A 15735-nucleotide genomic window follows, 5' to 3' on the forward strand; every position below is an offset into this window, starting at 1 on the left:
TTTAACATTTCTTCAAACAGCATTTATTGATTAAGTGTTACAAATAGGGCAGAATCCTTTGGCCCATGTGTGAAGTCCTCAATGTCTTAATTATAGGCCAGTTTTCTCTTTGTTCAAACCAGCATCACCTGGGCAGCCTATCTCTTCTTACTGTGTGGATGTGAAACAAATAAAATGCATCTCTTTAGATTGTCTAGTAGAGACTTTTCCTTTGAAAGGCGAGGTCTTTGTCCAGTTTGCCTGGTCGGTGTCTGTTGACTTCAGCTGGTGCAGGAAACACAATGGTGAACAAGACAGAGACCAGTCTGTTAGATTTCCTGAAGGATTTGGGGAGTTGGATTTAATCGAATCATGTCTCCTGCTTAAAACTTTCCATGGGTATTTCCTATAGATAAAAAACTCAGTTCTTATACACTGGAAACTCTGGCTTTCCTCTGCTCCTGTAATTTGTCACAGGACCTTTGCACAGCCTGGACAGGTCTCCATATCCTCCTCTGCTCCCTTCATCTGGTTAATTCCTACTCAACCTTCCCATCTCAGCTCCAGTCACCCTCAGCAAGCCTTTCCTTACCCCTATGCTGGGAGAGGGTCCCTTCTTGGGTGTAATTACTCTTTCATTTGGGGGATTTTTTTTCCATTAGGGTCTTCCCCACTAGGCCATGTGCTGTAGAAGGGCAGGGATTGGGCTGTCTCCCTAGCTCCTGTCGCAGTGCCTGTCATAGAGCTGACACTAAATGTTTACATGCACAAGGGGAGCACAGAGGAGGTGTGACAGACCTGCCGTTCTTGTTAGGGTGGAGTGGGGTGCTGTACTGAGCCCTACAGGATAGGTGGGATAGTCTCTCCAGCCAGAGGACTTTGGCTCTAAAGTCCTATTTTATTTTTGCTTTTTAATCTTGCCTCTTAGAAAAATGAGAGGCAGCACCAGAGAAAGTTTCTCCTTGTCCCGGGTGCTTTGGGCTCTGGGAAAGTCATCCCATGAGTTAATACCGATGCGGAAAAGGGACAGCAGAGTTCTTGCCTTTCTGGGTAGGTCTCTAATTCTCGCATTAGGTTTTTCCTCTTCGCTCTCACTGATTCCAACGTGGAGTGAAACCTGGGCTCCCGTCTTGAGTGAGGAACCTCAGCAAGTTGCTTAACCTCTCTGTTTTGGGGCCGTGAGGATTAGAGAAGATAATGGATGTGAAAGCGCCTGGCACGGTGTAGCACACGCTTCAGGAAGGCTGCTCACACGTGTCCGCCTCTGGCTGGGGGATGCTCCCTGCTCCTTGCAGCAATACGCGGAAAACTCGCGCAAGTGCCGGGGAGCCGCCGCCTGTGACGCCACGGTCGTTGCCCAGCAACCGCGAACGCCGCGGCGACGTGCCGGCGTGCGGGCGCGCAGGCGGCTGGGCAGCTCCGGGGCTCGGGTCCTGCCGCGGCGCCTGCAGCGCGGATCCCCCACTTGCCCGGGCCGGGCCTCAGGGACGGGCGAGGCCGGGCGCAGGAGTAGGTGGCGGCACCGGCTCGGGTCCCGCGACTCTTCCGCGAGCCCGGCCCCTCTCCTTCTCTGCGGGCGCCCCCCGAGGAGTCCCGCCCCTCCGCCGCGGCCCCGCCCCCGCCGCGAGGCCCCTCCGGTGTCAGGTGCTGGCCGCGTCCTTGGGCCCCCGCCACCAGGTGTGTCCCGCGGGGCTGTGGTCTGCCCCGGCCCCGGCGTCTACCTCAGGTCGTGCCACAGGGGCCCGGGCCGCGGCCCCATGGCCTCGGAGTCAGTGAAAGTGGTGGTGCGCTGCCGCCCCATGAACCAGCGGGAGCGGGAGCTGAACTGCCAGCCCGTGGTGACAGTGGACTGCGCGCGCGGCCAGTGCTTCATCCAGAACCCGGGCGCCGCCGACGAGCCCCCCAAGCAGTTCACCTTCGACGGCGCCTATTATATGGACCACGTCACCGAGCAGATCTACAACGAGATCGCCTACCCGCTGGTGGAGGTGAGGGCGCCCGCCTTCCAGGACAGGCTGGGGCAGGGCTTGGGGCCGCCGTGAGGGGTCCTGAAGGGACCGCACTGCTCCCAGGCGGGAGGGAAGGCCCTTCTGCACTGGCGCAGGTGGAGACCCACAGGTTGGCCTAATGGCCTTTGTCCAAACTGGAGACAGCTGGAACCTGTCTACAATGTCAGTTCCATATCTCACCTGTCCCCAGCGTCAAGACTGGTTCTCACCATCCCCCATCCCTTCCAGCACCCTTTCCTCAAGAACCCCAGCCCCTAGATCCCCTTGCCATCTGCTCTCACTCAGGAACTTCAGGATGTTTCTAAAAGCTCCCAGGCTTTCCCCGGCCCCGCCTTCCCTCCCCAGCTCTCCTGCTCCTCCTCCCAGGCCATGGCCTCTTCTTTCTCCAAGCAGCCCTGCCTTTGGAATCCTCTCCCCCAGCTCTCCCTCCTCCTTCCTGCTTCCTGAGAGGTGCTGACTCGTGCAAGTCTTTTGGGGGGGAGGGCAGATCACCCAGGTTCCCTCCTTCTTCAGTGAGAGGATGGCTGGCCTAGCCTTCATCTGGGAGGAGCAGAAATCTTTCCACCTTTGGATTAACTCATCACTTTCCTCCTCAGGGTTTGAGGAACAAGGTGGAAACAATTTCTCACACTTTGCAGGGCTTTTGCTTTCGTGAGCGCTCTCACACTAGGCAGCTCATTTGAGCTTTATAACAAGGGGGGCACTCACATGTCACAGTTGGGGAGACTGAGGCCCAGAGGTAGAAAACATACTCAAGCTCCCACAGTGAGTTGCTGGCAGAAGCAGGGCTAGAACTCCTGCCTTCTGGCCAAGGGCTCTTTCCTTTCTCTCAGCATCTTTCCAGCTGCTTGGCAAATCACTAGTTCAGGAAACTATCATGAGTTCCAGGAAGAAAAGGAACCATAATCCTTTCCAAAAATCTGGGAAATGTGGCCCTTGCCCTCCCTTGTTGAAGCCTCCCAGCATACATTAGGACACATGAGGTGCCGAGAAGTCTTGCTGCAAAGACACCAATTTGACTTATTTAACCCAGCATTTCCAAAGCATATTTGGCTTGGAATCTTTTTTGTTTTGTGCTGGCAGACCGGTCTCTATCCCTGAGGACACCCCCTATTTGGCTGCCCTGTCTTCTTCTGCTGGGTCAGTAGAAACCCATGAGAGGGTAGATGTGTTCTGAAGCCCAGAGCTCCTCAGAGGGTAGGACTTGACTGGAGATGATGCCAGGGAACAAGGGCAACTGTCTCCAGGGGTGGCCAGGTTGTTCTCCTGTTCTTAACTCCCAGGAAGCTGAGGGATCATCTGATCCTTTCCACCAAGTGGAGGACCAGCCCTTGCTTGCATGTATCCAGTGGCAGGAGCACAGCCTTCCCAAAGCAGCTCATTCCACCATTGCTTTGTGACTCCTAAAGGCCATTCTGCATGTTCAGTTGAAGCTTCCCTGAAGCTTTCAGCTACTGGCCCTGGATCTGTTCTTGGGCCCCACAGAACAAACACCTTTGCTCCCTCAGTCCAGAGTCGCCTCTTGGGAGATTTGAAAATTGTGTTCTTCCTTGGCTTTCTTGCCTCCCTCAGCCTTCCTCATGAGGTGGGGTCTTGGTCCCCCACTCAGCCTAGAAGTGGTCTCCTGAGCAAGGCCCCATCATCAAGGCTCCCTTGGGATCCCCTGTTAAGGGAGAGGTGCTTGTGTATTTCTGCCTGGGGAAAATGAGCCCTGGTCCTTCAGAGGAGCTGTGACTTGTGACTTCCGGGCTGCCTTCACCAGCAGTTCCTGGGGAGGCCAAGCCCAGTTCTTGCCTGCAGGGTGGGTCTTTGTGGCACCAAGGCCTGGGAGCAGTTCTCTGGATGTACCCTTCTGATGCAGGATTATCCCTGACCCCACCTCTGAATGCTGAGGTCTAGAATCAGCTTTAGGAATGATGCTTTTAATTTCATTATCAATGCTTACCTATTTATTTTACTGTGAAGTAGGATAACTATGTAGCGCATCAAACCTGTGATGCAGTGTCATGGGAATTACTGCTGAGGATGAAACTAAGTTAAAAAGAGCTTATTACTTGTTGGTGTCATAAAAAACGTTTAGTCAGTAGCAGTACAAGTGGATAGAACCAGAGAGGGAAGGGCCCGTGTCTCCCTTGTACACCGTTCAGTCCCCAACCAGAGCTCAGTGCCTGTTGAGTGAATGAATGCATGCATGAATGAAGAACTACAGAGACAGTACCCAGTTTGCCACCTGTCTTATTTCCCAGCCTCATCTCCCATCCCCCTCACCCAAACTCCACCTGGTCATAATGTCTCACCTGTGCATCTTTGCCCAGGCTGTCCCCTCTTGAGCCATCAATGTCCCAGCCACCCTTTCACCTCCCCCAGGTCCACTGCACTCTACATGGGAAACTTTACCTGGTCTTCCGGCCCCCTCCAGTTTTCCCCTTCTCCTTTGTTCTCTTTCTCCTTGCCCGTTGTCTGAACTTCTGTCCTGACACACCCCTACTTGCCTTGTACGTGTTGGTCTCCCCCACCGGGTCACATTCCAGGCAGACATTTAGTGAGTGCCTTTGTGTGCCAGCAACGGTGCTAAGTGCTTTATGGGCTAATGCTTGTGATAATTCTTGGTAAAACTCAGAGCCACCTTACAAGGAGGTGTTGTTCTCCTCCTCAATTACAGGTGAGAAAACAGGCTCAGTGTGCCTAAGACAGACCAGCCCAAGGTCCACAGCCAGTAAAGGGTGGAGAATGGGTATGAGCCCCCGGTGACCTGGCCCCACAGCTGCTGCAGGTATTAGCAGTGCAGGGTGGTGGCATCTCCTACCCCACCAGGCAGCAAACTCCTTGAAGGTGGAGCCCTAGTCGGTCGCAGTATGTTGGGGCCGCGGGCCGGTGGCGCTGCCGTGCACTGGTTCAGCTGAGCAGCCCCTTTGGGCTTCCTCCCGCAGGGCGTCACGGAGGGCTACAACGGCACCATCTTTGCCTACGGCCAGACGGGCAGCGGGAAGTCCTTCACCATGCAGGGCCTGGCGGAGACCCCCGCCCAGAGAGGCATCATCCCCAGGGCCTTCGAGCACATTTTTGAGAGTGTCCAGGTATAGGCCTGGAGGAGGGAGAGGGCCCTCCGGGTGGGCCACGAATGGTCCCCAGGGCCATTCTCACCTGTCGCCGGACTCTGGGTCGAAATCCGAACCCACCTTAACTTGGCCTCGATCAGCGGAGGGGGGCCCTACTTCTGCAAGGGTGATGGGGGAAAAACTTAAAATGGAGAAAATCCTATCCAGTTCTGTGTTTTCTTCCTGCCATTGTGAGATTTTAACCTTTCGTGTAACATCTCACATGGCGGGGTGGACCCAAGCAGCAGCCTGGGAAGCAGTTGTGATGATCGAAGCTTCTCCTTCTGTTGAGCAAATTGCCCTGGACTTAGCCCCGGGTGTAGCCCTTGCCTGATTTGCTCCTTGAAACCCCACACTGGCCCAGCAGGTAACTGTGATTCTCGTTTTTGAGAGAGGGAAGCCGAGACTTGGAGTCCTAATGGGCTCTGGATTTTGTCCTAAGTCCGTGCTGCAAGTCAGGACTGCTCAGGGGACCTTCATGGCCACACACAGAGAGTCCTGCCTCTGGGAAATGGCAGAGCAGGGGACTGGGACCTGGTCAGCCCCAGAGCCCACTGCCCCCACTGTTGGGACTCATATTGGTGGCCCACAGGAGATCTAGGGGCCTGGGTAGCTACTGGGGCCAGTCCTTGGTCTAGGTTTCACCATGGCCTTGGTGTCTTAACCTAAATAATATGTGGTGTGGAGGGGGTGGGGGTCGGGGGGGTTCTGCAGAGTGAGCATTAAACAAGCATATAGCAATAGGAGAGTTATGCAGCTCAGAAGTCTGAGGGTCTGCCCAGCTGGAGAGGAGGGGGAAGCTGGTCAGGTGGGCAGGGGTCCCAGTGGGGTTGGGGACTCCTCTTGCCCTGACATCCCTCTTGTAATGGCCTGTCTTTGGGAGTGCAGGCCCTTAGCAGGTCACGATTACAAAGAGCTCAGGTCCCAGGGCCAGGTCTGGCAGCAGGCGGGCTGGCATTGAGGTCTCCTTATTCTCTCTGCTCTTCCCTGCAGTGTGCAGAGAATACCAAGTTCCTGGTCCGGGCCTCCTACCTGGAGATCTACAATGAAGACGTCCGGGACCTGCTGGGGGCTGACACCAAACAGAAGCTGGAGGTAGGTGGAGCCCTGGCCCAGGCAGGTGGGGCCTGGGGAAGGTGGGCATCAGGTGGTGCTCCCTCAGAAATGTGGGAAAGGTGTCCTGAGGGCGTGGGCAGAAGTTCAGACCAGAGTGGGGACTTTTGAACTTTAATGTTGGAATATCCTGATTCCGTAAAGCAGAGGAGGGAGTCAGTGGGTCTTCTTCAATCCCACTACACACATGAGGGGAGCCCAGGGCGGTAGTGTTATCTTTTGAAATAGATGGAAGTTGTATACAACTTCATTTGAAAAACAGGGTTCACATCTGAGCAATTATTTTGAAAACCATAAGGACTCTTCAAGCTAAAAAGGTAATGACTAGTGTTAATTGAGCAATATAATATGCACAGGAAACTCATGAGGTCAATACGGTTTCCCAAGTCACCCATGAGGAGGGAAGGGAGGCTCAGGGACAGTCATCAACTCGCTCAAGGCTTACCCAGCAGTAAGTGGCCACGCCTGCAGGTGAACCCAGGTCTGTCTGACTTCAGGTCTTGGATCTCAACCAGCCCATCCCATTTTGCTGCTGCTGCTGGGCTCAGATTCTAGGACCTTGTTCCCTTCTGAAAGGGATTTGGTGTTGGGGCTCCCATGGCCCTCATAAGGTCATTGGGAGGACTGAGAAGGATAATGTGGGTGGACCTGCCAGCAAGGTGTTTGCACATAGTGGGTGTTCGATGTGGGAGTGCTTTATGCCATCAGGATTCAGAGAAAGGGCTGTGAATATGAGAGAGGATTGCAAAGTGGTACCCTTGGAAGGGGGAGTTGAGGTTGGCCACTAGCTGAGGCCAGAAGAGGTTAGGGCAGGCTCAGCTAGTCACTGAATGTTGTACATGTTTCATAAATTGTCCTCAGCCTTCTGGAAAGCTAGGGGATCAGAATGAAAGAACTTCATTTTGTAGCAGGATGAAGCACGGTTAGATGCTTCCAGGGCTCCATTGACATAAGCAGAATGAAGCTAACCCATAGGGAGCCCAGCCAGGTCAAGGGACCTGCCAAGGACTGCACAGCATGTAGTGGCAGGGCTGGACCAGCCTCAGGGCCCTTTCACCTTCGCCTTATTGAGAGGACTGGTTCTGTCTCCTACCTGCGGCTCTTTAAATGCTGGGTGGGCCTGACCTGGTTCAAGGAGAGGCCAGCGGGAGTGATGCAGACTGAGACCTGTGGCCAGGCTTGTTGCTGGTGGGCAACTCCAGTGCTTCTCATCTGATCCAGCAACCAGCAGACCCCCTAAGCAGATCCACCCCCACCCCACTGAGAGGTCCACAGCTAGCACGGGGGTTCGGCCCACCCCCTTTGGTGTCAAAGTACGTAGAACTGGGGAGTATCATTCATCTAATGAACATCAACTCCAGGATACTGATATGGACACTGCCATCCTATAGATGAGAAAACTGGGCTTTGAAAGAGCAGGTGACCTGCCTGAGGCCACTTAGCTAGGAAGCTGCAGACTTAGGGTTGGAGACATTCCGTGACCCCAGCTGCTTTAAATTCCCTGGGGCAGGCCTCGGGCCAGCTATGGGAGGTGGGGCAGAACCCTACTGAATGGGGTAGAGCTGTTTCCTGGCTGTGCTCCAGAGGCTCCTGGCCTCCGCCAGATCCCCACTTGCCCCGGGTTCATTTGAGGGGTCAGAAAATTCCTCTATGATAGGTGACCCCTCGAATGAACCCAGGGCAAGTGGGAATCTGGCGGAGGGCGGGAGCCTGTGGAGCCAAATCAAACTGATCAGGCCCTAGGGAGCAGCTGGCTGTCTTGAAAAGCTTTTGTTCTCTTTTGTATCATGAACAAATCCTTAAAAATTAGAGCTGAAAGACCCTTAGAAAGCTTCTAGTCCAACTCCTTCCTCGTACAGATGAGGAAACCGAAACCCAGGAAGGGGAAGAGACTTGGCCAAGGTCACACAACAAATTACTAGTACCACTGTTGGTACCAGAGCTTGTGGGATCTGAGGGTCAGTTTCTTTCCTTCCAGAGTTTTTCAGGGTCAGCAATATAGGAAACCCTTGGGGCAGTAAGATGGGTCTAAGCAAGGGAGGGCCCTTCATTAGTGGATTCATTCATTTGTTGAAAGGGCCCATTCAACAAAGCCCTGCTGGAAAGACCTTGTGGGTGCCAGCCATCAGGCCACACGTTGCACCAGGTCCACACTGGGGTGAACAGTCTCCATTTAGACCTGGAGGTTGGCTGCCAGGACCTGCCCCCGCCCCTCTCCTCCTCAGGCTCCATTGCAAATGCTGTGGTGCTTTGCTTTTTCTGTACAGGAGTCTTTCTCCTGTCTTCTCTATCCTGGAGCTGATGCGGCTGAGCCATAGCTTGGCCCCCAGAGAGGGAGTGGGGAGAGGGGGAGGAAAGGCATAGGGAGGTACTTTCACACATCAGCCCTGCCAGGCCAGCCTTCCGGGTCAGGGCTCCCTGCACGCTTGGAAAACTCTAGCTGACTTATACTGAGCTCCCCCTCCTCCCTACCTGGCCCTTGGGGCCAAGGGCTGGCAGTCATAGTCACCTGCCCCAGCTGGGCCTGCTGGCTTCAGGCTGCCTCCATGGGCTGCCAGTGACAGGTGCACTCCTGTGAAAGTAGCCCATGGCTGCACTGGGCGTTGACCTGCTGCCTGGTGGAGGGTTGGCCAATGCAGTCTGGAATCAGGATCCTAGAACTGCCTCACCAAATGACTTTGTTCAGTTCCTTGGTTTTCTCTGAATCTCTGACCCAGCTGGACAGGGTGGGCAAGCTCAGATCTCTAAGGACCGTTCTAGCTGTCATATTTGGTGACTCGAAGGAAAGCTGGAGAGGAGATTCAGTTGTGGAGTTTATCCACTTGGCCAAGAGGCAGCCTCCAAAAGAAGCAAAATCCAAGGTGCCTTCCCATGTGACTGCCTCAGGAGGATACCAGGCCTCACCTGGCCAGAGCAGCAACCTGGGCCTGGGTCCCAGCCTGCATTGCTCTGACTGTGTGACCTTGGACAAATCACTTCATGTCCGGGTCTCACTCTCCTTATCATAAAGTGGGGATAAAATGAGCAGCCACACTAAGATTGCTGGCAGGAATCAGGTAGATAATGTGCTTAGCACAGGGCCTGGTGGTTTTTGTAACTAAAGGTTATTAGATCAGCTAAGGCCAGCAGGAGATTTGGGGAAGCATGAAAACTTCAGTTATCTTCCTTTCCCATCCCTTCCACCCCCCACCCCCACCACCTCCACCAGCACACACTACCATCGTGGAACCCAACCCAGTGTTGGTGATGGAGGGGGGACTTCAGGGCCCCCTTAGCTCTACCCCAGGTATGGGCAGAGTGATAGCCCCCCTCCCCCACCATGGGAGTGATTCCTGGCCCCTGCCAGCGGTCAAGTCGCTGCCTGCTCTCCCACCCCATCCGGGCAGCATCTCAGCGGCATCCGGGCTACCTCCCTCTGGTTGCTATGGCAGCCGAACTGGGTTGCTTGCAGGCTCCATCTCACGGTTGCCAGGGAGCGTGCGCGCGCAGCTGGCGGCTATCACTCAGTGCCTCCTGGGTTGCCGGGGTGGGTGCTGGGGGGGTGGGGGAGGAGGACACCCCCGCGGGGCATCGCGAAGGGGTCTGCCTTAGCTGATGGGAGCACTGGGCGTAGGGTAGGGACAGTCTTCCTGGGCCTAAAATAGCACGTCTGAGAGACCCCCCTGAATGAGGGCTGCATCACGCCTGTGGGTGTTCAGACCGGGACACCGCCTTCCTCCTCTTTATGTCCCGCCGCCCCGACATGCCGGCAGAACTATTTTTCACATCCATTCTCTTCTTAATCCTTATTGACTGACAAAAAAAAAAAAATAGGGTTTATTATCCTCACTTTACAGCTGAGGGATCCAAGGCTTAGAGAGGCAAAACTGACTTCCCCAAGGTCACATCCACTAGCCCGCGGCAGAATCAGGTTTCTGGCCCACTTCCTGTGACTGAATGGGAGAGAAGCTGCATTCCTTGTGAAGCCCGCCACAACCATTCATTCAGCCCCACCCAGTCTGGGCAAGGCAGGTATTAGGCTCTGGGAGTGTGGCGGTGACCAAAACGGACAGCTGTCCAGGCACACGGGTCAGCCTACCTAGGCATGCTGGGCTGGCTTCAAGCCATGCTGTCTTCACAGGGTCTCTCGCTTCTGTCCTTTGTTCTCTGTCCTCACCGCCACCTCCTATACCTGCCCTTTGTACCTTCAGGCTTCAGTTACTGCAGGGCGCTCCAGCCTCTCCCCAAGTGTCCATTACATGCCTCCTCTGGACTCTTCATTGCCTGCAATCCCTGCTACAAGTGACCATGGGACCTTCAGACTGTCACTTCACCCTTCTGTGCCTCAGATGCTTATGCGGTTGGTGAAGCCCAGTCCCAGGCAACCCTGGAGTCCGGGTCTGGCTGTTCCCTGCACTTCTCACCATAGCAGAAAGGGCAAGCCTACGCTTGTCCCCTGACCCCAGGAGTCCGACCCCTCCTGGGACTGAAGCTGCCTAGGGTAAAGCATCAGAGCCTTCTGTGACTCAGACCAGCAGGGCCATTTGACAGACAAATGACTTTTGTCTTAATTCGTCTGGCTCTTGCCAAAGTGATTTTGTTTCCTCTCACTCTTGAAAAATATTGCGTTTCACATCTCTGTGTCAGCAACAAAACAGCTTTGCTGCCTGGAAAGTGATCAGGGAGCAATCAGATAAATCAGTTTACTCTGCCATTGCACTGAGGGCCGGGTGGGTCCGTGTGAGCTGTGAGCCAACCTGAGCAGCAGGCAGCAGCTGGCCATCCCCAGGCCCCTATTACCGCAGAGGCAAGCAGCAGTCACATTGATAGGGCAAAGGAGGCAGCACTCAGAGCTTGGGGAGCTTCTTAATAACAGTACTAACCACGACATGGTTGGCACTTCTCATGCACCAGGCACCAGGCCAAGTATGTTCAGTGCCTTATTTTACTGGATCCTCACCACATTCATAGGTATGTCATATACCCATTTTACAGATGTAAAGATGTGGAAGGTGAGGCCCAGAAAGATCAAATGACTAGCCTGAGGTCCCACTACAAACAGGAGCAAGGATGGCTTTGAGGCTACCTCTGGCCAGAGCAATCCCTCTGCCAGCTATAGAGCATTTCAGGCACCCGCCTGCATGCAGCAGGGTAGAGGTGGTTTGGATTGGGCCCTTCCCTGGAATTCCTTGGGGACCCCAGAGGCAGGAGACCCCCCCACCCCAGCCCCCTCTGTTCCTCCCGCCTGCAGCTGAAGGAGCACCCGGAGAAGGGCATGTACGTGAAGGGGCTGTCGATGCACACAGTGCACAGCGTGGCCCAGTGCGAGCGCATCATGGAGACGGGCTGGAAGAACCGCTCCGTGGGCTACACCCTGATGAACAAAGACTCCTCGCGCTCCCACTCCATCTTCACCATCAGCATCGAGATCTATGCTGTGGGTAGGTGGGACCAGGCAGGGTTAGGGAGGGCACCATGAGCTCCTCCTGGGGGGAATGTGTCCCTCCCAGCCACTGCCCCCAAGGTGCCCCTGCCCAATCTCTGTTGGGTACAGCATGGTGGGAGCTGCCTGCCTTTGGACAGACAGACTTAGCGTCTGATCTTGGCCCCACCACTTAGCAGCTGTGTGACCTCGGGCAACTTGCATACCCTCTCTGAGCCTCAGTGTGCTCACCTGTTAGATAGGCAGTTATAGCCATTCCTCCATGGGGTGGCTGTGTAGCTGAAATGAGCCCCTTGGTGAGCAGTGAGCATGCAGTGCCTGGTCTTAACTGTCCTCATTGCCGTGGGAGCTCACCTAGCCCCTCTCCTGGGTCTGTATGCAGACGAACGGGGGAAGGACCACCTTCGGGCAGGCAAGCTGAACCTGGTGGACCTGGCAGGCAGCGAACGGCAGTCCAAGACGGGTGCCACGGGGGAGCGACTCAAGGAGGCCACCAAGATCAACCTGTCGCTGTCGGCGCTGGGCAATGTCATCTCGGCCCTGGTGGATGGACGCTGCAAACACATTCCCTACCGGGACTCCAAGCTGACGCGGCTGCTGCAGGACTCCCTGGGCGGCAACACCAAGACGCTGATGGTGGCCTGCCTGTCGCCTGCCGACAACAACTATGACGAGACCCTGAGCACGCTGCGCTATGCCAACCGAGCCAAGAACATCAAGAACAAGCCGCGCATCAACGAGGACCCCAAGGACGCCCTTCTGCGCGAGTACCAGGAGGAGATCAAGAAGCTCAAGGCCATTCTGGCTCAGCAGATGAGCCCCAGCAACCTGTCAGGTGGGCAGCTGGGGGGCAAGGGCAGGCGGGGCCAGGGGTCCAAGAGAAAGGGTCTCTCCCTCTGTCTTTGTGCTTCCCGTCTGGAAGAAGATGGAAGCACGTGCCTCACCTCCTCTCAGCTTCATGTGAGCATGGCTTTCGAGCAGTCAGGAAGAGCCTGCTTGGCGATGGCCCGGGGAAGAGGCCAGTCTCCATCTGTCTGTCCCATCAGCTCCCAGCTCTGTCACATGCTCTCTGCCTCCAGGCTGCATATCTGTCACCCCACCTGTGTGCCCCCTGCCTCTGTGGCAGCATCGTGAAGCTGTGCCACTTGGCAGCTGGCTGACTCACTCGTCCTCCACCCACCCCCACTCCCAGTGAGGCACCCTGCTGTGCTCCCGCCCAGGCACTTGTTTGTCATCTGGCAGGTAGGTCTGCACCCGGAACCTAGACCTGTTCACCCGCCCCACTATACATCCACTCATTCACTCCTGCCTGTCATCCATCTTTTTGTCTGCCTGTCTGCCTACTTACCCATCCATCCCTCCGGAGTTCACTGAGCACCTTCTCTGTGGGTGGGCCTGTGCTGGGCACTGGGACACAGAGACAAACTAGACCCAGGCTTGCTTTCTCTCATGGAGTCCCAGGTCTCCATGACAGTCATAGCCCAGGAAGACAGTTCAAGGGCAGAGAGCCAGCTGCACAGGGCATTGTGGGGCAGAAAGGAGTACATGACCAAAAGTGCCTGGGCAGGAGTCAGTCAGGGAAGGCTTCACAGAGGAGGGGGTGATGGAGCAGAGTTTGGGCAGATGAGACGTCTCCCTGCTGAATAGCATGGGGAGGGGCCAGTGTGTTCAGAGTCACCCAAAGCTGTAAGTCGTGTTTGGGAACTACACGTGCTTCTGCTGGCTGCGTGGTGAGGATGGTGTGGGAGATGGCCATGCGGAAGGTGTCAGGAGCTGGAGTGAAGAGGCCTTGGCCATCCCATTGAGAGATTCGACATTGGCCACCTGCCTTCCTCCTCTTGCCCTACTCCCCATCCCTGACCCTGCTCACCCCAAGACTCGTAAGGGGAGTTAGATGAAGGAATGGTAAGAGACAGGAAGTGGGTAAGGGCGGCTCTGATGGTGACCCCCCAAACCCAGCAACTCAGGTTTGGAAAGCTTTTCAGTGGTTGTCATAGCAGCCATACAAGGCAGGGAGGGGCTTTTAGTGTCCGCTCTTCCTGGATTAGGAGTGTGAAGCTCAGCAAGCAGAAATGACCCATGTGGAACAGAGAGCTGAGAGTGTGTTCTAGTTTGAAAACTGCTAGAATGCAAAACACCAGAAATGGAACAGCTTTTAAAAGGGGGAAATTTATTAAGTTGCATGTTTACAGTTCTAAGCTGTGAAACTATCCAAATTAAAACAAGTCTATAGAAATGTCCAATCTAAGGCATCCAGGGAAAGATACCTTGATTCAAGAAGGCAGTTGACGTTCAGGATTTCTCTCTCAACTGGAAAGGCACATGGTGAGCATGGCGACATCTGCTAGCTTTCTCTCCAGGCTCCTTGTCTCATGAAGCTCCCCAGGTGGTGTTTTCCTTCTTCAACTCCAAAGGTCTCTGGATGCATGGGCTCTCATGTCTCTTAAAATTTTTCCAAAATTATTGTCTCTTAAAGAGCTCCAGTAAGCAACCTCACCTTAAATAGGTGGGTCACCTCTCTATGGATACAATCGAAATGCTCCCACCTAGCAGTACTAAATGAGGATTTGAAGAACTTGGCTTTTCTGGGTACACAGCAGATTTAAACCAGTACAGAGCAGAACAGTTAATAACCAGTTCCTGTCCTGGCTCCTTGTGCAGGCTACTTAGCTCCTCCAAGCTTCCATTTCCTCCCCTGTAAAATGGGAACAGCAGCACTGCCTGATTATTGTGAGGCGTTTGGAAGAGCTCCTGAGATCATGCACGTGTGGACTCAGCTTGAGGCGGTGGATGGTGCTCTAATTTTATGGTCTGCCTTGCAGCAGGAGTGTCTGCCTCGGAGCCCCGTGCGTGTTCTCCACACCCTACTTAGGGTTCAGCAGAGCTCTCAGACCTAGTCCCTCCCTGCCGCTGGCATATTTTTCTCTTTCCCTTTTAACGAGACTTGAAACCTCTGTCCACCTTCCCTAGTTCCAATTCTTCTCCTCCTACTTTCTCTTGCCCCTCACCCAGGCAGGCTTTTATGCCCATATCCTAGTGCATCTGCTCTTGTCAGGTCAGTCCTCAGTCTGTCCTCACGGTACTTGCCCTCCTAGCATCCGGTGACCCCGCTGGTCCCCTCCCTTGTCCTGAGACCCGTGCTTCCTGTTCACCGCTCCGTTCTGCTTCTCCTCCTGCCTCTCCGGCTGCTCCTTCTCAGTCCCTGGGATGTAGCTTCCTCCTCTTCCATCCTTTTAACTCCAGACTATCCTGGGCTGGTCCTCTATCCTCTCTACACCCCGCATCCACTCCTGAGGTGGTCTCGTCTGCTCTCACACCTTTACGCGCCATCCCTAGGCTCCTGACCTCGCGTGTGGACCGCCAGCCTGGGGGTCTGCTCTGAATGTCTGATGTCATCTCCCATCTGTCTAATAAGCATTTCAAACCTAACATGGCCCGCGCTGAGCTCTTTTTTTTTAAATGCAATTTTATTGAGATATATTATTTATTCACATGCCATATAATCATCCAAATTGACAATTAGTGGTTCACAGTATCATCATACAGCTGTGCATTTGTTATCACAATAGATTTTTGCATATTTTTCATTACTCCAAAAACAACAAAAATAAGAATAAAAGTAAAAAAGAACACCCAGAACATCCCATGCCCTCTTTCCTCTTATTATGTATTTATTTGTCTTTTTTTTTCTTACTCATCTGTCCATGCACTGGATGAAGGGACTGTTAGTCACAAGGTTTTCGCACTCACATGGTCACACCTTAAACGCTCTAGCGTTATTCAGTCATCTTCAAGAATCAAGGTTACAGGATCACAGTTCAACAGTTTCAGGTATTTCCCTCTAGCTACTCCAGTACATCAAAAGCTGAAAAAAAGGATATTTGCATTCTGCATAAGAACCTCCAGAATGACCTCTCGACTCTGAAATCTCTCAGGCACTGAAACTATTTTGTCTCATTTCTCTTCCCCATTTTGGTCAAGAAGGCTTTCTCAATCCCATGATGCCAGGGCCAGGCTTATCCCCAGGAGTCCTGTCCCCTGTAGCCAGGGAGATTTACTCCCCGGGGAGTCATGTCCCACGTAGTGGGGAGGGCAGTGCTGAGCTCTTGGTCTC

General features: G+C 54.2%; 1 protein-coding gene and 1 long non-coding RNA gene across 13 annotated transcripts in view; one reads left to right on the forward strand and one right to left on the reverse strand.

Moving 5' to 3' along the window:
- Window positions 1-1312, reverse strand: LOC143664222 (uncharacterized). The gene is made up of 2 exons (XR_013166383.1): window positions 1022-1312; window positions 1-264 (listed from the first exon to the last, which is right to left on the reverse strand). It is a non-coding gene; the product is annotated as an uncharacterized LOC143664222 (long non-coding RNA).
- A 66-nt stretch (window positions 1313-1378) lies between these two features.
- Window positions 1379-15735, forward strand: part of KIF17 (kinesin family member 17) — a 113437-nt gene continuing 99080 nt past the window's right edge. For 6 of the 12 annotated variants that reach the window (XM_077150998.1, XM_077151000.1, XM_077151002.1 and 3 more), the window contains exons 1-5: window positions 1382-1967; window positions 4919-5065; window positions 6080-6181; window positions 11430-11619; window positions 12004-12456. In XM_077150998.1, the coding sequence (XP_077007113.1) occupies window positions 1737-1967; window positions 4919-5065; window positions 6080-6181; window positions 11430-11619; window positions 12004-12456 (1123 nt within the window). In that variant the 5' untranslated portion in view covers window positions 1382-1736. Of the gene's footprint in view, window positions 1968-4918; window positions 5066-6079; window positions 6182-6609; window positions 6681-10428; window positions 10539-11429; window positions 11620-12003; window positions 12457-15735 lie in introns of those variants that run through there. The other 6 variants (XM_077151006.1, XM_077151007.1, XM_077151001.1 and 3 more) reach the window with 6 other exon arrangements.

This window comes from Tamandua tetradactyla, chromosome 2, assembly GCF_023851605.1.
Source record: "Tamandua tetradactyla isolate mTamTet1 chromosome 2, mTamTet1.pri, whole genome shotgun sequence".
In the NCBI taxonomy this organism is placed as follows: domain Eukaryota; kingdom Metazoa; phylum Chordata; class Mammalia; order Pilosa; family Myrmecophagidae; genus Tamandua; species Tamandua tetradactyla.